A 25,528-nucleotide genomic window follows, 5' to 3' on the forward strand; every position below is an offset into this window, starting at 1 on the left:
ATGTCTCTATTTTTACACTGCAAAACCTTGTAGAGTATGCATTAACTGCCTCACACTAATCTAGCTGAGTTTTAAAATCTATTTGGCTTAATTATATGCCACAGCAAACTTACTAAATCCTTTCCTGACACATACTTCCATATGTGATAGGACATAATTGGTTAATCAGCAAATTCTCTCACTATATCAACTGTTTATACTTTCTACTCAGAATGTAACTGGTGCACCCTGAATCAGATAGAAACAAAAAGATTATAAATATATATAATGTGTAGTTATCATCAGAACTGTGGAATCCATGACCCTCCACGTCTTGCAACTCCCATCAGCCTTAGCCAACACAGACCGTGGGAAGGGATGATGGAAATTTTAATCCAATGATTTCTGGAGGACCGCATGTTTCCCAGCCCTGACAGATAGCACCACAGACTGACACAAGTTTACTCTAGATCAAATTGTCATCATCTACACCTTCACTAATCCGCTGTTTAGGAAGACCATCAAAACATCTGGAGGGCATTGATAAGGGCAGCATTGTTCTAACTTCACTAGAAATAGCTCGAAAACAGAAGCATCCATGCATTCAGATTTTGCTAAATATTGCAAATCTGCTCCACTCTGTGAATGTCATGTTCCAAGAACAGCTACACTGAAATGCACTGAGTTTCTGGTTAGCTATAGTTTAGGCATCTCATATACCAAAGATGAAAAGGAAGTCTTTCTGTTCCAGCAAGGCATGATACATCATCATGCAGGAGTAATGGCAGAAGGATATCTGGGCCACCATCACTCAACCCTAAGCTATGGCTGAAGCCCTGCAGATCAAACTCAGGCTTACAAATAAAGTACCAAATTCTCTCTCTATATATATTTTAAAAAAAGAATACATAAGCAACTTTAATTAGAACAAAATCTATATGCCAATCTATATGCACGTCTCTCACTGCCATATACAGATACAGCAAACTGTATTAAATGAATGCGTGGAAAAGGTTGAAGACTCCGTAAGGCCACAGGACCACAAATCTGCCTGAAAAGGTAATGCTTATTTAAAACAAAAACAAAAAGCTACATTCAGTGCAGAAACCCAGTTACATTTGCTATTATTTTAAGTCTTACGTAACAGTAAAAAAAACAACAACAAAAAGAAAAATGATATGTAAAAAAGATGTTAAAGCAGTTAATGGTGCAGTCCAACAGAACAAAAAATAAAATAAATGAGAGATGGATGATTTACCTAGTTCACTGTCCAGTTCTTCCGTGTGTACCCCTTCTTCTCCAAAGGAAGAGCAGTAAGTGAGATAGGAAAAAAAATTAAAAGAAAAATTCAGACACCAGCACCAAGCAGGAAATCCCCTTCAGCACATAGCAGAACCAGCACCAGCTTTTATACTAGCATAGCCCAAACCCACACCATGACAACTTAGTCAGACGGGATTGTGTGGCCACTTCTCTCACTCAGCTGTTATAATCACCCTAAATTGAGATCTTTAGACACTCGGAGCAACTGGGTGCACAGCCATCCCACTTATATATGTGTCCTGTTGCAGAAAAGGTCAAACCATTACAGACTCTGCATGGATTTTGGAAAGTTCTTGTGCACAGGATGAGCTCCTGTGTACAAATCAGAGGCTTTGAGAATGCAAGAAAACAGGCCTGAAAGGAAGGTTACTTTGCAACAATTAGAATATCTAAATTGATTGAACAGGTTTGTCCCACAACAGTTAATATGAAAACCAATCTTGTTTGTTCTTAAGCAAGAATGGAACCCACAAAAAGTTCCAAACTTGCACATAAAGTGTATTGGAAGGAGCTGGGATTACAAAGGATCAGGACTTGACAGATGTTGCCATCATAGTCCTATCTTTCCTCAGCCAAATAACTGCATAACTGCAAATGTGTTACTTGACTGCACTCTGAAATGCAAATTTATGTGTTGATTGCTGCATGGAACTCTTTCATCTTAATCTATATGCCCAAAGTATACTTTATACATTATGGTTGTTGCTAAAGGACAACCACTTGTAAAGACCTTATCTTTAAAAAAAAATGGATCTATTATCCATTTATCTATTGCACAGTGTTTCCATCTGCTAACAATAGCATGAATGACTGGATATGTCATTTTGTCAAGAAACAAAACTTTAGCCAGCAAATGAGGGATGATAAAACTTGCAAGCAAATTAAAAAAGGAGAATGGATTCAGTTCAGCACAGATCAGCCAGATGTTCTTGAAAATCTTCAATGCATTGGATATGTCAACATAAAAATAGCTCATTATTTCAAATCCCGTTTTCCAAGCAGATTAATTTATAATTGACAATGCCATTGCTGTCAGACACAGTGTAAAGATCCACAATGATTTTTAAATAGTATATGTTTTAACAGCTAAATTCTCAGGGAATTAACAATAGATTCTCAGGGATATTATGACATGTCAAAATGAAAGTATCACATTAGCAGGAGTCTACTTTACTAATCAGACTTTCACCTTCTCTTCTTCCCCCTGTGATCCTCTCAAAAAACCTGTTCCTTCCTGAACGCCAGAGCAGAATTTGAGGAGCATGCAGGGGAAAGAGGACGATTGCTACCTTCCAACTGTGATGAAAGAGAATTGGAAAACTTGCTTGGATTTCATTCTAAATTCAATCTTGGAGACCCACCAAAGTTGAAGAAACCCACAATTCTGTGGGTCAGCACATATTTCAAATGCATAAAATCCAAATAGCAATCCTAGGCATGTTTATTGCAAGGATTTCTTTAAAAATAAATTTTTGCAGTCTGAATGTAAAACATTTCTGAGAGTTATTGCCAGAGCAGAAAATAGTAGACTAGATAAACCTATGGCTCTGACTTGGTATGAAGCTCTACCTTATCTCTGTAATCTTTCATTCATGATCTGTGTAATGTTATAGGATATTGGTTGCTGTGGGTTTTTCAATCTCTTTGGCCGTGTTCTGAAGGTTGTTCAGAACACGGCCAAAGAGCCCGAAAAACCCGCAGCAACCATCAGATCCCGGCCGTGAAAGCCTTCGAGAATACATTATAAGATATTCCTTCTCTGAGATCAAATTACCATATTGAACCTATGGAAATAATCCTCTTCCTTCTATTTATTATTGTTTATCCTTGTACAGCATGTCCATCACAACGTAAATAGAAAAGGCAATATAGAATAAAAAATAAGGCATGTGAACTAACTGGGATTTTATACACTCTTGTCAAACATATTATTTACTAGTTAGCAATTTCAGGAAAGAAAATGAAGAGACTGGCCATACAGACACATATCTATTCATTCTGAAGAAATTACAGTATTGATAAATGTTGCCTATGTCTACCATTCACATATTAACTAGTTTTCAGTAGAAAAGAAAGCTGGTGAACTTAAGCCAGAGGCTAAAGATGTCATCAAGCATCATATATAAAAAAGGAGAAGTTAGAGCAGCCCTAAGTTCTAAGTTTCTTCCTGCTAGCTGGAAGCTTATGGGAGTTGAAAGGCACCCACTTGAGGGTGGCTGGCTGAGAGTGGTATAATATAAACTTCAACACAGAAGTTTCTTTTTAAAAGCAACTTTGGAGACAAATTCAAAAAGGAAACATATGTTTACCCATTTCTAGAGCACAGCTAACTACTAATGAATGAACTTGCTACTCAGGGACAAAGTAGCTATGGGGGTCATTGCCACTTCGGGCTCATTCCTGAATTTCATCCCCCATGTTTATAGAAAGGGAGCTATGGTATTTCCAGTTTTAATATCCAATGGACATACACTGAGAGGGGACTGAAACTGGCCCTGCCCTGTTCTCTTCCCATGTCAGCTGTAGGAACAACTATTTTCCTTCTCAACACCAGACTCCAGCTATTCTGATCACAACACACTCCAGTGCTCTAAAGCACTTTAGCATGCTAAACGCATGATAACATCCAGCAGACCTGATAATGTGTTTTTTTTTTAAAAAATGAATAAAATTGTTCTGTGTTGCAAAAGGATCGTGATGTTTTGCTGACCAACACTTCACTGATTTCTGTTTTTAATTTTTCTTAACTTCCCCTAACTTAACAAAAGCAATTGGGCCCCTTGTTGGGAGAAATGTGGCATATAAATAAAATTAATAAATAGAGAAAAAGATTACAAAAAATTGTGACACTGGTTTCATATCCCACATTAAAAGTACCTATATCTCTTAAATGGGGAACTTTTGCCTGAGTTACAAAAATCAATTAAGTGCTAATTACTATTTGAACAAATATTGAAAGATATTTGCAAGGAAGTCACATTTTATGTTTGGGGGAAAAATTCAGTGATAAAAGCACAGAATCCTACACAGAGATATAGGCATAGAAACAAGCTTTCCATAACCATTAAATTAGCTATAATTTTGTCACCAGTTTAACCAACAAATGATTTTAAACCAGACTTATGTAATGCAATTCTTGTGTAGCAAAAAAAGATTATGTATCAGTAAACCAAGCAGAAGACAGAAGTCATTGCCTTAAGATACACTTCTTTTGGCCAACACTGATCTAACAAACTGGAATTATAACTCACTAAAATGCCCCTTCACAGATTGCTGCCTTGTCGTGGCAAAGAGGCTTGAATAATTCGGAGAAGCTATGGGTTATGCCATGCAGGGACACCCAAGATGGACAGATCATAGTGGAGAGTTCTGACTAAATGCTAACCAACTGGAGCAGGAACTGGCAAGCCACTCCAGTATCTTTGCCAAGAAAACTCCATGGACAGAAACAAAAGGCTAAAAGATATGATGCCGGAAGATGAGCCCCTCAGGTCGGAAGGTGCCCAGCATGCTACTGAGGAAGAGCGGAAGACAAGGACAAGTAGCTTCAGAGCTAATGAGGTGGCTGGGCCAAAGCTGAAAGGACACTCAGCTGCGGACACGCCTGGAAGTGAAAGGAAAGTCCGATTCTGCAAAGAAAAATACTGCATAGGAACCTGGAATGTAAGATCTATGAACCTGGGTAAGCTGGATGTGGTCAAACAGGAGATAGCAAGAATAAACATCGACATCCTGGGCATCAGTGAACTAAAATGGACGGGAATGGGCAAATTCAATTCAGATGATTATCATATCTACTATTGTGGGCAAGAATCCCATTGAAGAAATGGAGTAGCACTCACAGTCAACAAAAGAGTGGGGAAAGCTGTACTGGGATGCAGTCTCAAAAATGATAGAATGATTTCAATATGAATCAGAAGCAGACCTTTTCAACATCACAGTCATCCAAGATTATGCACCAACCACAAATGCTCAAGAGGCTGAACTTGACCAATTCTATGAAGACTTCCAACACCTTCTAGAACTGACACCAAAGAAAGATGTTCTTTTCATTATAGGGGAATGAATGCTAAAGTAGGGAGTCAAGAGATAAAAGGCACAACAGGTAAATTTGGCCTTGGAGTTCAAAATGAAGCAGGGCAAAGGCTAATAGAGTTCAGTCAAGAGAACAAGCTGGTCATCACAAACACTCTTAAGATCTATAATAATAATAATCACGTGCCTTCAGGTTAATTCTGACTTCTGGCAACTTTACATTTCATGAAGTTTACCATTCCCTCCTTCTGGGACTGTGAAGCTTGCCCAAAGCCACACAAGCTCGTTCTACTCACAGGAAGCACAGTAGGGAACTGAAATCCTGACCTCTGGTCTTGCAGTCCGATATCTAAACCATGCCTTCTTGAACTCTTGCTCTCCTTTTATTTCAAATGCAACTTTATTGGACAGTTCTACACCTCTACTACTGATATGTGCATCCATTTGGAATGATTTATTCTAAAGATAAATCAATACTTTTCAAAATCTTACAAGTTACAGTTGTATATCATCTTTGTGTATTATCTAAGAATATATAGATTTTTAGATATACATAGATTCTTAGAATGTATAGTCTTAGATACATGCTATATATCTACGAGCACACAATGTCTCATTTCTTCATATAGAAATATAGAAAGCACCGGAGAGTGCTTGTAGCGCTATGGGGCGGTATATAAGTCCAATAAATAAATAAATAAATATTTATTTACAATGTTTACCACAGGTTTTTAAAATTAAGGCTAAAGTAATGTATCTTTCCGATTGCTTTTATCTTTGTAAGTTTGTTGATTTGGTGATTTTTGTCATATTGTTGGACAAAATTTTTCAAAGAGATTGATGTGGGATTAATAAATCATCACCATTTTCATGATCAGCCTAAACATCAGGCAGTGCGCCAGGTGATCTCAGGAGGCTAGACAAATGGAGAAAATACTACTTCTGGTAGCAGTTTTGTATCACCATCTGCTCCTTCCGCCGATTCTGCGCAGAATGCAAGAGTTCTCTAGCTGAGGAAACAAATAAAAATCTCCTCTCCTGCCTTAATCTCTGAAAGATTTTATTCAGTGTCTTGCCATAACAAAGACCTGCTTCTCATACACACAGAAAGATGCACAGAAGAAAGGAAAATGTAATTATGATGGCTGCATACTGATATCAACATCCATATCGTAATTCTACTAAGGCTAGATCATGGTTACAGAATATAGTACCCAGCGCAGACAGCTGATTTTGAAGGAGGAACTGCTAACTTTTCTTTCTTTCCCCCCGCCCCCCAAGCTGAACATGGGGGAAAATGTTTTTAGCCAATGTGGTCTATGCCCACACTTACCCAAGGATTCTGGGAAATGTAGTCCATGATAGGAACTTTTTATAATTTTACTTTTAACATCTCAAGTTTAGGCCAAACATTTTCCCAGATTTCATTTAGGCATTTTTACTCCCTTACCGTCATCTTCACATTCTTCTAGAGGCTTTTGCTGTTTGTTCAGGCACCGTGGATCTAGCCAAGACGTCGTTTTAGTGTTATGGCTGCAAACCAAAAATTGAAATGTGATTTTAAAAAACACACACACAAACAAACAAACTATTAGAGACAGAAAAAAAAAACACCACTTCTGTTTACCTAAACTGAAGGCTTATTAACTTAAAACATAAATAATAACATTTTATATGACACGAACTTCCCATTGTATTGTATCTGCGGCATTTCCCAGCTACACTTCCTTCATAACCTACTACAACCACCTCACAAGCTACTGTGTTAATCAGTGGTACTCATTACTATGTTGCTCCTGCTATGTTATCTATAGCCTGGGATTAATTTAGCTACCAATCGTCTTTGTTTACAGAAAAAATGCTTTCTGGGAGAGGAACCTAATGTCAACAGGAGACTTAAAGGCCACTGCCAGGTTACCAACAATTTGTGTCCAAGAAACAAACAAGTCTAATTGTTTTGGGGAACCATGTAAAATGTATAAATATTTGCCATGTAGTCTCACTCTTAGGTCTGAGGAAATGGACTTGTCCATGAAAGCTCACATTAAAACATTGCAGTCTTCAGGGTGCCACAACATTTTGTCTGCTTTAATTTTTTTTTATTTTTCTTTTATTTTAGGCTTAATATGATAGGACTGAGTAACACAGTTACCTCTTCTAGAACAACACCGATTCTACATGACTCTCTCATGTCTCCTTCTCAGTCTTTTCATCTCCAGTCTTTTCATCTCTGGGAGGAAGTGTGTTCAGTTTCCTAATAACAACTAAATGTGCTTAAGAATATCTTTTGAGTTTAAGGATGGAGCAGTAACTGCTCTCACAAGAGCTGAAGCATGACAATGGGGACAGAAACTGAGCATCTTGACAGATAAGGGGTAGGGATGTAAAAAAAAAATTCTTTAATTTTTTTTTAAGTTCTCGTAGGTAAGAACAAAAAAAGGTGAAATATTTTCTCTCTATTGAGAGGCTTACAAGGCATTCTCTGCATTTTTTTTCTAAATAGTTGGAGAGTGTTTTTCACATCAAAGAAGCGGCTTTGTACAGCCTTTTGGAAAAGAAGTATTTTCTGAAAAATATAAGGGTCATTTTGTTGTGTGTGGGGATTTTTTTCCATTAAAAAGCTAATCCTTTTGCTATTGCCACTGCTCATGAAAAACAAAAATGCTCCCATGCAAGAATGAAAAATCTCAACATACTTGACAAGTTTTAAGTGGGATGAAAAAAACTACCCAACCATTTCATCCCAAACAAGAAACCTTGTGAGTCTTTGTTAACATCTTTACTCATGCTTCCTACAGCTGCTGAAGAATCTGGCAGAAAGGCATCCTGAAATCATGGTGAAACGATTCAGAAATGGTACAATCCAAGTTAAAGGCTATGCCCAACAACTGGGAACTTCTTTTCAGATGGCCAGCATCACTTGAAGCCTCTTTGTGTATGAATAATAATTATTACTATTAGTTTTATTTATATGCTGCATTTCTCCCAACAAGGGACCCAAGGCAGCTATGTATGAATGAATATTTAAAAGGCTGAGTTGCAGCTAGACAATCAAAAATCATGACTTGCACATAGGTCAGGCAATACCAGAGTTTGGAGTTAACTCTGTTAACTCTAGGGAGCCTCGTGGCACAGTGGTTAAACTGCTGTACTGCAGCCAAACCTGTGCTCACAACCCAGGGTTCAGTCCCAGCTCAATGTTGATTCAGCCATCTATCATTCCAAGTTTGGTAAAATGAGTGAGTGCATCTTTTAACTTTTTAGTAATTTTTACAGTTGCAGGCTCTGACTTCTACCAAACAGCAAAGGAAGAGTATTAAATGATTCAAGTGCTGGCTCATGCTATGCCTCATGATGGTGCTTCAACACTTTGCCCTGCAGAACCCTATTCTGTAGAACTGTGCACAGGGCAATTCCATCCATTCCATCTCCCAAGAGATTCATGGAATGGGTTAACCTTTCTGTGAAATTATTTGGTGAAGAATATACTTGCTCATTTTATATACTTACCACTAAATAACAGTTTTGCTTTCAAAGGAGGGACGTCACACTGCTGATATCCATTGTAAGTAATATGAAAGATTGAGTGGAAGGTCACTGTTTCACACACTACTTTATTCCACCTTCACAATACAAAAATGCATTAATCTCTTTAATTCTTTTGTGTCCTACAGCAGTGGTCTCCAACCTTGGGCCTCCAAATGTTCTTGGACTACAACTCCCAGAAGCCTTCATCACCACCTCTGCTGGCCAGGTTTTCTGGGACTTGAAGTCCAAGAACATCTGGAGGCCCAAGGTTGGGGACCACTGTCCTACAGGATAATTAGTCTCCAACTGGTATATTAGGGCATAGAAGTCCAACAAGCAAGTCAAATGAATAATAATAGTGTTAACTAGGTCTGCCAAGGTGCAAAGGCCCTACTGGAAGTGTGAGGTACTTCTGAATAAATATTTCTTTCAAACTTCCCAAAGCCATGTTACCTGTTGGTCCCACACACCAGCTAGAGGAAGAAGGGCTACTAAGTTCGTTGCAGTATCTCTAACCAAGCAAAATACTCCAGCAAGGGAAGATTAACTTGGGCTCAATTAAGTCCCTGCTGACAAATTATTTCTTTGATATGATTTTCTTCAACTGGTCTCTACCTTGTCCTTCAACCTCCAATACGTTCCCCACTCAAAAACCTTTGTGGAATAAGAAAGTGTTCAGTTGGTCTTTGTCTCTTATTTGTACTATGTTTTTTGGGGTCTTTTGGTGGAAACTTATAATCTGTGTTTTTATACATCAGTAATGTTAGATATATGTAGTTTGCAACTGATTTCTGATTTTAGTTATCTGTGATTATAGACGTCTGTGATTTTAACTGTGTTTGTAATGCAATTATTATTATACCTCTTATTTCTCAGCACTGCTGATGCTTGGGAGTGGACCAAAGAGTCAAGTTCTGATTTTGGTTGTGTGTGTGTGTGTGAAATTCCACGTTTGCAAAATCAGGAAGGAAATATACAGCTATTGGCAACTGCTTTAAATTGGTAACATCTTCATCATCATCATCGACACAGTCAGTCAAAATTATAAAAACACTGAGTAGTATTATATAGCAGATACAAGTTTTAACCAAAAACCTAAGTATCTCTAATACTACGAGGTGAATTTTAATAAATCATTATAAAGATGCCCCGTCAGTGAATTTAATATTGGCCACAGCCTGTACTGGGCAAGTGCAAATATGTCTCTCTGCACCACCATTTACTGTACTTTAAAACTGTCAAACTCAATTCAAAGTGCCGGTCTTAACCTATAAACCCTTAAACGGCTTGGATGCAAGCTATCTGAAAGATGGGATCTATCAAGGATGGACTGGTGGTTGGAGGTAAGGAAATATTATTTTATTCTTTTTGTCTCATTTATAGGCCCAATGGGGAGAACTCAAGGCAGCTCAACATGGGGTTCAGACAAGAATGGCTTGGGTCCAACATATCTAAAAAAACACATCTCTATATATGAGCCTGCCTGGACTTTAAGATAATCAGGAGAGGCCTTTCTCTTGGTGTCACCACCCTCACTGGTGCGCTTGGTGGGGACACAGAAGGCCTTCTCTGCTGTTGCTCCCAGACACCAGAAGTCCCTCCCATGGGAAGCAAGGCTGGCCTCATCATGGCTGTCCTCCTGTAAGCAGGAAAAGATCTTTCTCTTCAGGCAGGCTTTCCCTTAATAACTGCTGGTCTGAGAGGGGTTTTTAAAAGAAATGTTTTGCTCTGTTGTTTTAAATGTGTTTTAGTGTTGATTTTATTACCGTTGTAGTAACAAGTAATACTTGTTTAATTTTTTTAAAAAAATATTTGTATACCTACTGTTTTTAGCTTCTATATATCATCTTTTTAATCATGTAAGCCGCTTTGAGTTCTTTTTAAGAAGGCAGGATAAAAATATTTTAAATAAATAATAACTATCCATTAAATATTGGAGCAGGATTATGCTGTTTCTAATATTCCTGTGTCTTGTAACTCTGATGGTGTTATTTCTGAAATCTGCAACTGCATGTAATACTGTGTGGCATTTCTTGATATTCTTCTGAAAGCCTCAATGACTATGGGGACCACTGAAATTTATTTATTTATTTATTTATTTATTTATTTATTTATTTATTTATTTATTTATTTATTTATTTATTTATTTATTTATTTATTTAACTTATATGCCGCCCACACTACCCGAAGGTCTCTGGGCAGCTTACAGCATTTAAAATACAATAAAAAGGCAAAATAAAAGGGCAAAATAATTAAAATGCAATTAAAATATATATTCTAAAAATTGCCATCAGACCTACAGCTGATATTATTTCAGTTAAAAGCCAGTTGGAACAGGAAGGTTTTGACCGGGCGCCGAAATGTCATCAGCGTCGGCGCCAGACAAATCTCAGTCGGGAGGGCATTCCATAGTCTGGGGGCAGCTGCCGAAAAGGCCCTTTCTCTACAAGCCCTCCCTCTTATCTCCTTAAGGGACGGCTCTTTCAAAAGGGTCCCCTGGTTAGATCTTAACTGCCGGGTAGGTTCATATGGAAGGAGGCGGTCCTTCAGGTATCCAGGGCCCAAGCCGTTTAGGGCTTTACATGTCAAAACAAGCACTTTGAATTGGGCCCGGGCAGCAACTGGTAGCCAATGTAACTTATACAGAATCGGCTTGATATGTTCCCTGGCGGCTGCACCACTCACCAGCCGCGCAGCTCGATTCTGGACCAGTTGCAGTCGCCGGACCGTCTTCAAAGGCAGCCCCACGTAAAGCGCATTGCAGTAGACATGGTCTAGAGGGGCGGGGTAAAAATCAAATAAATAAATAAATAAAATAAATAATCTATGCGGGATGTTACCAGTGAATGTGTGACTGTCATGAGACTCCGCTCGTCCAGGTAGGGCCGCAGCTGGTATAATTTCCGCAGCTGAAGGAAGGCGCCCCTGGCCACCGAGTCCACCTGGGCTTCCAGTGTTAGACTGGGGTCCAGGAGCACCCCCAAGCTGCGGACCCTGTCCCGTAGGGAGAGTGTAACCCCATTCAGGGCAGGGAAATGGCCCTCCAACCTGTCCGGTGAAGCACCCACTAACAGCACTTCCGTCTTGTCTGGATTGAGTTTCAATTTATTAACCCTCATCCAGTCCATTATCAGGTCCAGACACGAGTTCAGCACAGAAACCGCCTCACCTGGATTGGTGGAAAATGAGAGGTAGAGCTGAGTATCGTCAGCCTATTGCTGACTCCTCAGCCCAAACCTCCTGATGACCTCTCCCAGTGTGTGTTTAATTTACAAGTGCAATGTTTCGATTGCCAGATATCTGTATTTTGTTTGGTTGGTTGTTGTTATACGTAGCTCACCAAATGTTGGCTGGATTTAGCTCCTAGATTATCGAGTCTTTCTTATTATTATTTCCATGTTAATCTTGCTGTCGTTTTAGTTGAAAAGCTTGTTTCTGTCCCTCTTTCTCTCTCCCTCTCTTTTTAAAAGTGAAGTGAGCCCCTTTGTAAGACAGTATTTGTACAAGAAGTACAATAAAAATAGAATAGATAGACCTTAAAAGACCTCTAACAATTTAGCCCACCTCCAGTTGCTTCATGAGCTCAGAAAATAGACAGGAACAAACTTGCAGCATCACAAGAAAAGACAATACAATAAAATAAAGAATGAATAAATGTTTACTCTATGAAGTAGACTTCTCCATTCTCTGTATAGGCCATCTCCCAGTTTTCAGGCAGAGGGCCCAAGTTTTCCTCTGCACAAGGAGGTAGGTATTGAGGGAGCTTCTGAGAAGGTTCCGTGGTGGGAATGATGGTGATGCTGCTATGCACAGATGGGAGAGCTGTCTCTCTTATACTGTGTGTGTTGTGCTCTTCTTGTTCACCAGAGTCTGCTGCAGAAGGAACACCCGGATGAATGCATAAAAATAAAAGAGATTGTCAACGGTACATTTCTGATTCGTGATATTTCATAAGACAACTGCAATTTGTCTACCAATAGAAGTACTTCTGATATTAGTAAGGGTTTGTGAAAAACATGGGTGAAGATCCTTCAGAATTGTTGTTTGAAAGGTTAGTTTCACCCAGAAAAACAACCAAACAGCTACACTGCCTAGTCGGAGAAGAGATTTATTTAATAACTCTAACACTAACTGTGATGTGAATTTTAAGAAATAATTAAGACTTCAATATTGGCCACAGCCTGTATAAGTTATGCACAAATATTTCTCTCTGCACTATCATTTATATTCAAACTGTCAACTTCAATTCAGAAAAGGATTTGTATTTAGTTATAGAGTAACTAATAGAGATGGGCATAAAGCACTTTATGCTGTGTCGTCCAAGTCATCAGTGTGGAAGCACCATTACTAATATAACTTCTCTCACGCCTAGCTGGCGCCTTCACTGACCTGCCATATGCTTCTTCCCTCCCCATTGCACAATCTTCCATTCCGACAAGGATAGACTTCCCTTCTCTGCCTCCTCCAGCAGCTTCCCACTAACAAGCAGAATCCCTGCCCCACCTCCTCTGATTGTGTCAGGGAGGGAAAGAGCACTGCATGCAGATACTTAGTAATATAATGCCCACTAGTCCTCAATATAATTCAGCTATAAGCAACAGATGATGGGTAGGTGGGGCTCGTTACCCTTGGAAGGCAGCCCATCTAGGAGAAGAAAAATTCCGATTTCAAACCTCCACTGCCTTGTGGCTATATCCACTCATGGAAAAGGCTTCAGGAGTTAACCTAGAGGCAAAATCCGGAGCCGGAGTCCCGAAGTCAGCTCGTGACTGTGTACAGTAACTCTCTGGCAACTCCTGCGACATCGCTGGAAACAATTGTATTGGCTCTTGCCTTTCCATTGGACTATTTCAGTGATGTGGAGAGGGGGGATTTGCTGCTTGGGTAACAGCCTATCCTCCATATTATTTTACCCAGGCTTCATGCCCTGGAGAGGACACTCTAGTTTTGCATATAGTGTTGAAACAACATGGGAAGTAGCAGTTACAGGTTATAAGTCTCTGCTCAATTGGTGTAGAGCATGACGCCAGGGGCTACTTCCGACAGTGGGAAAGGTCATTGCACCTCAATAGGTAGCTACAGCACACCTTAAACTGGGCAGCCTTAAGGTGCTGTCTCTCCACGGTCTGTTAATCTCATGGGATGTGTGGGGTTTAGGATAAAGCCAACAAGCAGATCGATAACCCTACACCATGCAACAATCATAAGAATACTTCTGCTCTAAAGATGGGCACCTGGAATGTTCGGACAATGACCCCTGGCTTGTCTGACAACCTGCAGGATATACACGACGTGCACAAGACAGCTGTCATCGACATGGGTGGGCTGCAGATGGACATTGTTGCCTTGCAAGGGACAAGATTGGCAGACATGGGTTTGTCAAAGAAAAAAATGTCTCATTCTTCTGGCAGGGGAAAACCATTGAATGACACCAGGCTATACAGTGTTGGCTTTGCGGTTAGAAATACTCTGTTGAGATCCATTGTTCCACCTACTGTGGGGTGCCCTGGATGATGGGAACATATCAAGAATGCTGTTTATAACACCACCTTGTCCACATTTGGCAAGAAGACCAAAAAGACGGCAGACTGGTTTGAAGTCCATTCAGAGGAGTTAATGCCAGCCATCAAGGAAAAGAGGAGAGCTCTAGCAGCATACACATCCTATCTTAGTGAGTACAACTTGCAGGTTCTTCGAGTTGCTTGTAGGAAAGTCCAACAGACTGCCAGGAGATTCTAATGATTATTGGCTTCAGCTTTGCTCTCACATACAGGTAACATCAAGGGAATGTATGACGGTATCAAGCAGGCTTTAAGTCCAATACAGAAGAAACCTGCTCCTTTGAAGACTGCTACAAGCGTGACGATCCAGGACCAAGCACAGCAGATGGAACACTGGGTGCCGTACTACTCTGAACTATATTCTGGAGCAGAGGTTGTCAACCACGGGTTGAACTCCCCCCCCACATGCACTCCCATCCCCACAGCTGATACAGCAACGTCTACATTGGCTTGGGCATGTTGTGAGAATGGCTGACGGTCGGATTCCAAAAGATCTGTATGAAGAATTAGTGCAGGGAAAGCACCCCAGAGGGAGACCACAACTGCGATACAAGGATATCTGCAAGCAGGATCTGAAGGCTTTAGGAGTGGACCTCATCAGATGGGAAAACTTGACATCTGGGTATTCAGCATGGAGGCAGGCGGTGCATCATGGCCTCTCCCAATTTGAAGAGACATTTCTTCAGCAGGCCGAGGCAAAGAGGCAGTCCTGAAACCAGCAAAACCAGGGAGCTAAATAGGGGACAGATTGTATTTGTCTTCAGTGTGGAAGGGATTGTGTCTCTTGAACTGGCCTTCTCAGCCACACTAGACGCTGTTCCAAGACCCCTATTCAGAGCATGTCGCATTGTCTCTCAAGAATGAAGGATGCCTACACAAGCAGCAGATGGTGAAATTCATCGAGGTCCTTCTAGTGATGTAACTGCTTCCATCTGTGAATCTGGGAGATGTTGATTCCCTCTCCTTCCTATATCTCCTGTTTACCCTCAGATTTCTCTTGGGAGAGCTGAGGGATTATCTGGGAAAATGTGGGGGGAACAAGTTGTTGCTGGGGTCAACACACCAGAGGAATGCCTCATGCTTGAGGAGACCTCTGCTCACATGACAGTAGATTCTTCCCCCTGTCCTGCAAACCAAACAAATGACCACATGGCAATTTTGGATATTATCCTATCATAGCCTTATCTGATAAATAAAAGGAAAAAGATCAAAGTCAGCATCTTCCGCCTCATTCCATGTGCTCTGTGAAAAGCAGCAGTTCAAAAGTTAACTTCTCAGACCCTTTCCCAGTTAATTTGTCTGCTCCTGTCTCATTAATAAGTCATTTAACTGTGAAATCAAATAAATGGCTTCTGGTTTGGGCTTCTCTCCCACTTAACCTCATTCATAGCTGTCACCTACGAAATCCTTTGCAGTACCTGTGAGCTTCCATGAGGGGAAAAAATAAATTTTAAATGACTTATTAATGAGACAGAAGCAGACACGTCAACTTCTGGAATCCAGGTTATATTGTGGCTTAGATAAATACTTTAAGCATTTGAATACAAGATTCTTCTTTAGAAGAACAACTGACCTGTTCACCTAATCTCCCCAATTCCTTCCATAGGCCAAGAAAATAGGTACCTGTAAAGCTACTGTTCATTTCAGGAACATCCTCCTCCTCTTCGTTCTCTGTATGCACTATGCCAGCATTTTGCATATCATTGTAAGACTTGGTTCGTTTGGGGGTGGACTGCTTGGAGCCGGACTGCAGGTTTTGCAAAGCATCAGTATTGTTCACTTTCCCACTGAGGGGTTGGCTGGGAGGCTTGGGTGTTCCATAATAGTTACCTAGGCAATAGAAACACATTTGCATGTTGTTGTCGTTTAAAAGAGGGGGAAAAAAGCACCAGACTTGATCTTATTAAAGGCTTGTCCTTTCCCTCCTCCATTCACCTCAGTCAAAGCATTTTCTTTCTTTGCTAATATGAGCAGATTCTGTACACTCCCCTTGCCTTCCCTGCAACCGAGAAACATAAAAAGGCTGTGTGCTGTCTTACCTTTTTGAAAGGTATTCACATTTAAATTTAAACGCTTGGCTTTTTATGTGGCATACCAAGTGTACAAGAAGTAAAACAAAAAACAAGCACGGTGAATGGCCAAAAATCCCAAACCATCATTACATTTGAATGTCAATTAGTAGTAGTTGTGCCTTAAAAGAGAGAGAGAGAGAGAGAGAGAGAGAGAGAGAGAGATGCATGCATGAGCCCACACCAGACTGTGCCAGATTTAGAGTGAGCCCTGCACAAAATAAAAAATTTATTACTACTCTCATCCAGGAAAATGATGAAAGACAGAGATGACCTGCTTTAATATACAACCTCAACTACATTTCTAAAAGGTGAGATTTCTCTAAAAGGAAAGTTTTTAAAAAGGAAAAAGAATGGCAGCAAGAAGGAGCACCAGCTTTTCCAGGGCAGGATTTCAGCTGTCAAGCTCAGGCCCTTGAACATTACTGATAAAAAAAAATTAAATATAGTCCACTACTGTAAATATACACAGCAGCCAGGTTACTCTGAGCCCTAAAATGGATGAATGGAGAAATACCAACCATGGAGGAGCTATTAAAGAAGCCACTGGACATTGCAGAACTAGATATGCTTTCAGAGGCAGTACGGGATCAACCAAGACACTTTGTAAAGGAAAACTGGAAACTGTTATACAGTTGGGCCCAGAAACAAACAGGAACGTAAGGGAAGAAATAGTCTTGGTGAATTAGTGTTCACAAGAGCCCTTTGATGATATTAGATGACCAGACGATGGCGAAATCTCTGATCCATATACGCAGCATGAATGATTCGTTTTGTTGTCTTTATTATTTATGTTTGTTTTGTTAGGTCCTATTATTGTCATTCTGTATGTTTTGCATGTATGAATAGTAATTAAAAAAAGAACATGAGATGGGAAAACTGCTGGGGGATTTCTCCAATCCTACTCCTTATTACCAGGAGCTGTTGGAACTGTGCACAGCTGCCCCCATGTGATAAAATACTGAATTGCAGACAGCAGTTTTTAGCCATTCAGTTCTTCACTAACTCAGATGGATCCTCTTGGACAGGAAGAAAGGCATAAGCTCTTGATAAGCAATGGCATACTCCTCTTGGCCCCTGTCTTTTTCCCTAAACCTGCCACTTATGTTGTCCTTTTTTTCCGATTCACACTTGGCTCCTGACCACTGGCCAGTCCCACTGTCCCTGTTTCCCAGCTGATGGCCCCATTTAGATCTCTGCTCTTAGTTCAGACTTGACAGCCTGCTATGGAGACAAACACAGCTAGACTCAAACAGCTGTCCTCTTAAATGCACATGCACATTTTAGACTCGATCCAAGCAGCAAAACTCCCATTAACCATGAGTAGCTTAGAACTGAACTTACAACACTGCTTTTAACCCTACCAACCCACTGAAGTTTTAACGTTGAAACTAAACTTAGTGATTGATGGTGCACCACAATTAGGCCACAAAAGAGGAAAGGACATATAATCCACATAAAACAGGTAGAGACAAGCACATTGAATGTTCCTGTTTTATAGCTATGGTTAGCAAAGTGAGGATCTTACATATGCTCGTCCGTCCAAAGCAGAGGGAGCTGGAACATCCACTGGTGGCAAAAGGCCGAAGGCCAGAGATGGAGTGAAATGGTTTTGCTTTGTAGAGTTGCTGATAAGAGTGATAAAGCCCATTTACCTACTAGTTGTATCTCCTAGCATCAAAGTTGAGTACCACTATTAAGACTCAAATAACCATCTCTGGTTATACTTCTTTAGCATAGCACTATAATGAGCTTTGACTGAAACTACAGTAGGGGTGAGAGAGAGGGAGAGGGAGAGAGAGAGAGAGCATGGTAAAAGGGGGGGGGGACAGAATTTTTTTTCACATGCATTGCCAGAATTGGCCACTAAAGGGAGCCAGATAACATGCTATGTATTCTTCACTAAAAAATACAGTATTCCTAACACAGTCTCTCCCTCCCTCTAGTGGTTAGTTCTGATAACACATGTTAAACTAGTTTTTGAGGATTTTTTTTCTTTTAATACTTTTTGTACTTTCAGACTGTGGATAAGTGAATCCCTGGATAATAATCCCACAGCTAAAGAGGTCCTGCTGTATACTCTTTGCTAAAACCTGACTCAGAAGCCTCTCTTTGTACGTGCAGGCAATGAGATCATAGTGATTGATTGGTATGGTATTTGAGTAAGTCCAACAGAACAGTCCCACAGCTGGGAAAAGTACTGGCTCCTGCCTCCCATCAACAATTTTTGAAAAAAAAAATTGGAAGGAAACAACAAACCAGCACCTTCCATGCATGGTAAGGCTGAACTCAGGATAAGATGTGCGATACTTCCCTGAAACATCCATGAAGACTAGGAAAGAACCTGTTGCTAAATCTGAGCAGGCCTGGGAAATACAGGCAGCTAAATGTTCTTTGTAGCCATTCCAAGGGTGACTGCAAAATTGTCTTTTTTGAATGAAAGAAACAAGTGAACTGAAAAAGAAGAAGAAAATAAACAAACCATCCACTGATACAAGAAGCAGCTCTCTTTCTTATTGTAATTAGAAAAATACCAATCTGGATTAGGGCTCCACATGTCTACTTACATCTCATCCCTTACCCTTCAGACAGGAATGAGTTTTTGTATGCTATTTATTTTTCTTTACAGGCAGATCCACAAACAGCTCTCTATAAACCACTGAAGACTAAGCTTCCCACAGTTGTAATATATATCCTTGAGAGCACGATCAGTTGATATATCAATGAGAATGAGTCAAGTTATGATTGTTTTAGTCATTGGTTTGCAAAATAATTGACTAAAACAGTGACTGCATATTTTATATTCTACCTCCAATTCTTTGAGGGCTGGAGGCGTTTTTGTGTAAACGAAAGCTTTGAATCTGGGCCAGCCAACAGTCTAAATGGGCACCAGGTCACACACCTGATAACTGGGTCATAGCTGGACTATCTTTGTTTCAGTAACACATTTAGAGGTCGGCACTGAATAGGAACGATCATGATCTCTACTCTTCATAATAATCACTGAGTGTTGTCTATACTGCTAATCCACAGCACTCACTCTAAAGCAAAATGAGATGGGGGGGAGAGTGTAGTGAACAGCCCTGCCCTCACCTGTCCATCACAGCTGAGCAGTGGAGAAGGAGCCAATGAGTGGACGGAAGGCGGTGCCAAGGGGGGAGATTCTGTGAGTGAGAGACTGTGTGAAACTTAAAAGTAAACTTAGAGTGAGTTAGAGATCTGTAAGAACGCTGAATGGAACAGAGTGTTAGTAGTACAGTGGTGCCACGCTTAACGAGCACACCGTATAACGACAAAATCGCATAGCGATCCGTTTTTTGGTATCGCTAATGTGATCGCTCAACGAGTTTTAGATAGGGAGAAATTCGCTTTGCGAAGATCGGTAAGCGTTTTGCTTACCGATCTTCGCAAAACGAAGCTCTGACGATCAGCTGTTTGGTGGACAAAATGGCCACCTGAAGCCCCAAAATGGCCGCGTGCAGTGTTTTCGCGCCCTCCCCTCGCTCAATGAGGGCGCGAAAATGGCTGCCGGCCATAGGAAACCTCGCTGAACGGTGAGTAAAGGAGCCTTTTGGAACGCATTAAACGATCTTTAATGCGTTCCAATGGCTTTCCCTGTCCCGTTCAGCGATGTTTCGCTATAGCGAAGGTTAATCCGGAACAGATTACCTCGCTATGCAAGGCACCACTGTAGTTTAAAGTTAAAGTAGAACTGATGCAAGTACAAGTGATTAGCAACCTGTGATTTGCTTATTGATTATTAATCATATGTCAACTTCCCTGATATAATAAATCATTTAAGTTATAAAAGCACACACGTCTCCTTGATTGAATGGTATTGAGACAGCAATACCTGGTGGCAGCGAAGAAAGAAGAGCGAGAACCTCGTAAAGACCTGAGGGAATAGGGGCTTCAGAGGAGATCGCCACAGGGAGCTGCAGTTCATAGCTGTGTCTTTAAAACAGTGTCTGCTTTGGTCATTAGAGATTTTAAATTCCAAGCTGGAACAATCATAGATTTTTTTCCCCCTCAAGTCTTGAGCATCGGGTGTGGTAGGGGAGAGGCTGCATTTCCTTTGACAAATGACTAAATCTCAGTGAGCCTTGTTAAAACCTTATATAGTGATGCATAAACGTTTCAGCGCAGCTAAAGTGGCTATACCTTTAAAACACACATATGTATTATAGATTCAAAGGAAATGATTTATTCAGGGGAAAAGTCCTGAAAACAGCCCCAGTTTCTATTACAAAGAAGTGATTCTCCTGTTATGTATAATGCTAGATTACTTAACAGAATGGGAATGGGAAAGAGGGAGAAGTTAAAACAACAGCAACCCAGGAGAAGGAAGAAATACACACAGAGAGAGAAAAAACTACCCTTCCTCATGCTGCCTTTCTGTAATTATCTTATCTTGATCTTTCTTTTAGGGGTTCCGGTTCCAGGGAGGGATAGCACTTGTGCCCAGTTCCACTCCCTTTTCAATCTCTAATCTTTTAAACTTCTTTTATTATTATTAAAAAGCCTTATTGTTCGCTATTTTCACTAATTACTAAAAGAAGAGTTTGGATTTTAAAAGGGAAGGGAGTTAAAAGATAAGGAGTGATAAAATACTGGGCCTGCTTCCAGAAGACCCAAACAATGAATAAAACTAAGAATGAGGAATAATTCAAATGCTGACTCCCTGCCCACTACCTACCATAAATCTTCAAAACGACTCCGTATTGATGACCTGTTAAATGCTGGAAACATAAGTCAACTGTTTTCTCTTTGCGGAAAAAGGAGATCTGGCCTGCTGGAGCAGCTGAAAGAAGTGAACTCTCCCAACGCCTCTGCTGCACAGTCTCCCAAACAGCAAGAGAGACCTTCAGATAGTAAAGGAGGGGAGGTGTTTTTCTCCAGCTTGGAGCCCAATGCAGACTCCCAACTCTCCCACTCCCACAACTGCAGAGAGCACAGCAGGAATCTTAAGTGCAAATGTAGTTAAAATGATAGGAAATCGATTCTTACAGCAGAGGCAGTCGGAGCTATTTTCCAACAGCTGTACAATCTAATCAGTAAAACAGACATTCCTAGGAGAGTTGTTAAGGAGAAAGTCAGAAGGAGCTGGTATTGAAGCAGTTGCATCCACAGAGTCTACATGCAAAAAGGAGGTAACTCTCCCTCCAACAGAAAAAAGGGACCCCCAACTCTGCAAATATTTGTCATCCAAGGCTGAGTTGTAAGGACTACTGACATGCGCAACACAGAGGGCAGGTTGCGTTGGGGGGGAAAAAAAACAAAGTTGCACTAAAAATAGCACAGACGCCGGTGAATACAGGCGGCTGGAGAAACAGACAGGCAACGATACTCTCTTTAAGCCTTCTTCTTCGGTCAGAAGCCCATAAGATTGATTTGAGAGCTATGAGAGACTCCCAAATTCTTTCTAAAAATGGAGGCTAGTACTGGCATTCTGGCAATCTAACATCCCGCTGATGCTACTTAAAATGAGAGGCTTTCTAGCCACCTTCAGCATATATCCCAATAGAATCTTTCAGGATGAGAGCAAAAGACCACTTGGGCAAAGGAAATCCAAATGTGTCTCCTCAGATGAGGGCTCCTTAAAGACACGGAAGCATCTGTGTACAAACACTGATTTTGTGTCTGGACAGGAAGGATCTACAAATATTAAATCTGAAATTGATGCCCCCTGGTGACTCTCATTGAGCTACTATCTTTCATTGGTGAGGAAACAATCCCAACGTCAGATGGAATGAAAGACCAGGAAAGCAATGGGAGACCAAACATGACAGTGTGATTCTGAAAACAACCAGAAATCTACTGCCACCATTGAACTGCAATCATGGAATGAGGCAGGCTGGCCATGATGTATTCATGACTCATACCCCTGACATCCCCTTCTTTTGCCATAGACATGACATTATTCTCATACAAGAAACTTGAGTTTGATGCAGATGTGGTATTAGATGGGCTTAACTCTTTTAAGGTGAATGCAATACCAGGGAAGGAATTGGGGAGATTGAAAGAGGGGGCTGAGTATTTTTATATCAACTGCCTTGAAGGTGAAATCCCTTGTGAAACCTCCCCTGAGACAACTGGCTATGGTAGTAGCCCTTACAGAGTGTAAGAGGAACTTACTGATTATAAACGTATATTTAACTCCAACTGGTAGAAAAGCAGAATTTGAGGGAAACTGGATATCCCTAGAAAACTACGTAAGAGCTCTTATTTTAGAACATCTTGGATGCCCTGATCCTGTTAGATGGTGACATGAATGCTCGTATGGGTTCAAATGATGATTTTTTTAAGCATCTAAATTTAAGATCTTTTACTCTGTTTTAGTTTATAGAAGGGACTGCCGTTGACAGGGCTGTAACAAATTCTTCAGGCTGACTGCCCATTACGTAGCACAATCCTTCAATTATTGCTCTAATCACATCCCCACAGTTTTCAACCAGGCAGTGGTTAACAGAATCATCATCATCATTATATGCCATCAAGTCAATTCTGCCTCACGGCAACATGTTTCAGGGTTTTCTAGGTGGAGAGGGCTCAGAAGTGGCTTCCCATTCCCTTGTTCTGGGGACCGGATGGGACTGTACAGTTTGCCTAAGAGCGCGCAAGCTGGCTCTCCTGGGATGCACAGCAGGGAACTGCGCTCCTAGCCTCTGCCTCCACAGCCATGTACCCAATTCACTGAGCTATCTAGCCAGCAACTGGTGTTCAAAAAAGGTGGGGTTTTTTTTGAGGATTTGTCTTCCCCTTTCATCTCCATTTGTAAGACAGTCAAGAAAATTTAGGATACATGTAATATAATTCTAGCTGTGTAAAAGTCTACATCCCAGCTCATATTAATGGGATGGGCAGCAGAACAGCAGAGCAAATAGAACCCAGTCTGTTGCACAGACACCCCTAATTCCCCCAGTAAATGCTACATCAAATTCCTGTTTCTACATACAGTGGGGTCTTGACTTAAGAACGGCTCGAGTTAAGAACATTTTGATTTAAGAACCGCTCTCATAGGAAAATATTGACTTGACTTAAGTACTTAGATTTGAGTTAAGAACTGAAAAAATTAAGGTTTTTAAAATTAAGGCTAAAGTAATGTATCTTTCCGATTGCTTTTATCTCTGTAGTTTGTTGATTTGGTGATTTTTGTCATATTGTTGGACAAAATTTTTCAAAGAGATTGATGTGGGATTAATAAATCATCACCATTTTCATGATCAGCCTAAACATCAGGCAGTGCGCCAGGTGATCTCAGGAGGCTAGACAAATGGAGAAAATACTACTTCTGGTAGCAGTTTTGTACAGTATGTAGGGAAACAAACTTAGGGGAGGTATCTTGAGCTCTGTCAAAAAAAGAAGTGAGAGAAGAGGACAGAGATCTGATGAAGTTTGGAAACAATGAATTCGGTTAAGTAGCACAGTAATTTAGTAATCACTTTATAAGTTAGTTAATTATTAATAAATTTACTACCAAATTGAGAAGTTCAGACAAATAATAATTTAGTAACTATTAGATATGTAGGTTTGTGTGTTTTTCCTAGATTAAAACTACCAGAATTATCTGTCATATGAAAAACGCAAATCTGTACACCTCTAGCAATTATTTAGAAACTTGTTTCAGAAATAGTTTAGTTAATTGATAAATAATAGCAATAATTTAAACAGAAATATAATAACCTATCTCCATTGTGGAAAAGATTACAACTAGGTAACCTCTGTGACGTTTCAGCTGCTGTTCGGGTTACTTGGTACTTTGGATGGCGGAACTTCCAGCTCCACATTTTCTCTACTTATGGCTATTAACCTTTAAGCTGGGCATTGACTGGACAGCATCTGACCGACTACCTTCAGTCAAGCAGGACTCCACAGTACAAAAAGCATACTTCAAGGCTTCTACACCGCCCCCCCCCAAACCCACAGCCTTCTCAAGTAACTAAAAGATAGCTTTCCCATTTCATTCATCATTTTGGACAACTGCAAGCGAACTGAGCTGGTAGCTGTAAGATCAATGACAATTTTACATTTATACATTATGCCATCAAAAGAGCTTAGTTCATCGCACACTCCTTTGAATTTCCTGCTTTGCACCCAATCCATTTTTCTTCAAAGGATCACATTCTCCTTTTTGGTGAGGCATCTAAAAAAAGGCTTTTCACACCTTGCTTTAGTCAAAAAATTGCAATAAAACGTTGCACTTGGTTTTCCAACAATGAGGCAAAACAAATGACAAAAGAGTTGCCAATTCGTAATGTCCCTGCACACATAATCGCATAATAGCTAAGATTCTGTTGCTTAGCACAGTAAGTTACACTGGAGTAGGCCCACCAAATCAATGAGGATTTAGTGAGTCAACTGATCTGCAAATTTCATTGATTCAAATGGGGCTCCTCTAATTGTAACTTCTTATGCTATTTGAATCAACAGAATTTATGGAGAAGTTGACTCACCAAATCCCCATTGATTCAATGGCCCAACTCTAGTGCAATTTACTACACTGATAGAATTTTGACCAATATGTTATCAAACGTATAAAATAAAAATAAAAGTAGTAGTACAGTACACTGATCAAACCTGATTGTTAGAAAATAAATGAATGAATAAAATTAAAATGGCTCATACAATTCAGGACTGGCTTGGTAATCTCTGTTAATATTTGGATGACAGACCACAGATCTGACCTAGAGATCTATCAAACAACAGATGTTTCACAGGAACACCATCCTGATTCCAAAGTTTCCCCAGCTGTATCCCATTTGTTCTTTCACCTTCTAATTATATCAATTACTTCAGTCATCCACTCACAAACTGTAAGCACTAATCTATGATTTAGTACGAAACACCCATTGCAAATAATGAAAACAGTCAAAGCAAAGTTAAAGCAGAACAAATTGAGGCACAGACTGGAAACTACTCCTTCAAAGGGAAAAATGTGGGAGGGTGGAACCTTCAAGGTAAAGAAACACAAATTCAGAGCTTAAAAGGGGCCCAAACATATGTGTGTACGTGTGCATGCATGCATGTACACGC

General features: G+C 40.3%; 1 protein-coding gene across 50 annotated transcripts in view; it reads right to left on the minus strand.

The window, feature by feature from the left end:
- The window catches only part of MAGI1 (membrane associated guanylate kinase, WW and PDZ domain containing 1), a 601,653-nt gene that overhangs the window by 149,994 nt on the left and 426,131 nt on the right, over window positions 1-25,528 (minus strand). For 33 of the 50 annotated variants that reach the window (XM_078388879.1, XM_078388878.1, XM_072989397.2 and 30 more), the window contains 4 exons: window positions 16,050-16,256; window positions 12,528-12,738; window positions 6,788-6,870; window positions 1,238-1,273 (listed from right to left, as the gene is read on the minus strand). In XM_078388879.1, coding sequence (XP_078245005.1) covers window positions 1,238-1,273; window positions 6,788-6,870; window positions 12,528-12,738; window positions 16,050-16,256 — 537 coding nt within the window. Of the gene's footprint in view, window positions 1-1,237; window positions 1,274-6,787; window positions 6,871-12,527; window positions 12,739-16,049; window positions 16,257-21,191; window positions 21,494-25,528 lie in introns of those variants that run through there. The other 17 variants (XM_072989400.2, XM_078388851.1, XM_072989377.2 and 14 more) reach the window with 4 other exon arrangements.

Source organism: Pogona vitticeps, chromosome 2, assembly GCF_051106095.1.
Source record: "Pogona vitticeps strain Pit_001003342236 chromosome 2, PviZW2.1, whole genome shotgun sequence".
NCBI classification, from domain to species: Eukaryota; Metazoa; Chordata; class Lepidosauria; order Squamata; family Agamidae; genus Pogona; species Pogona vitticeps.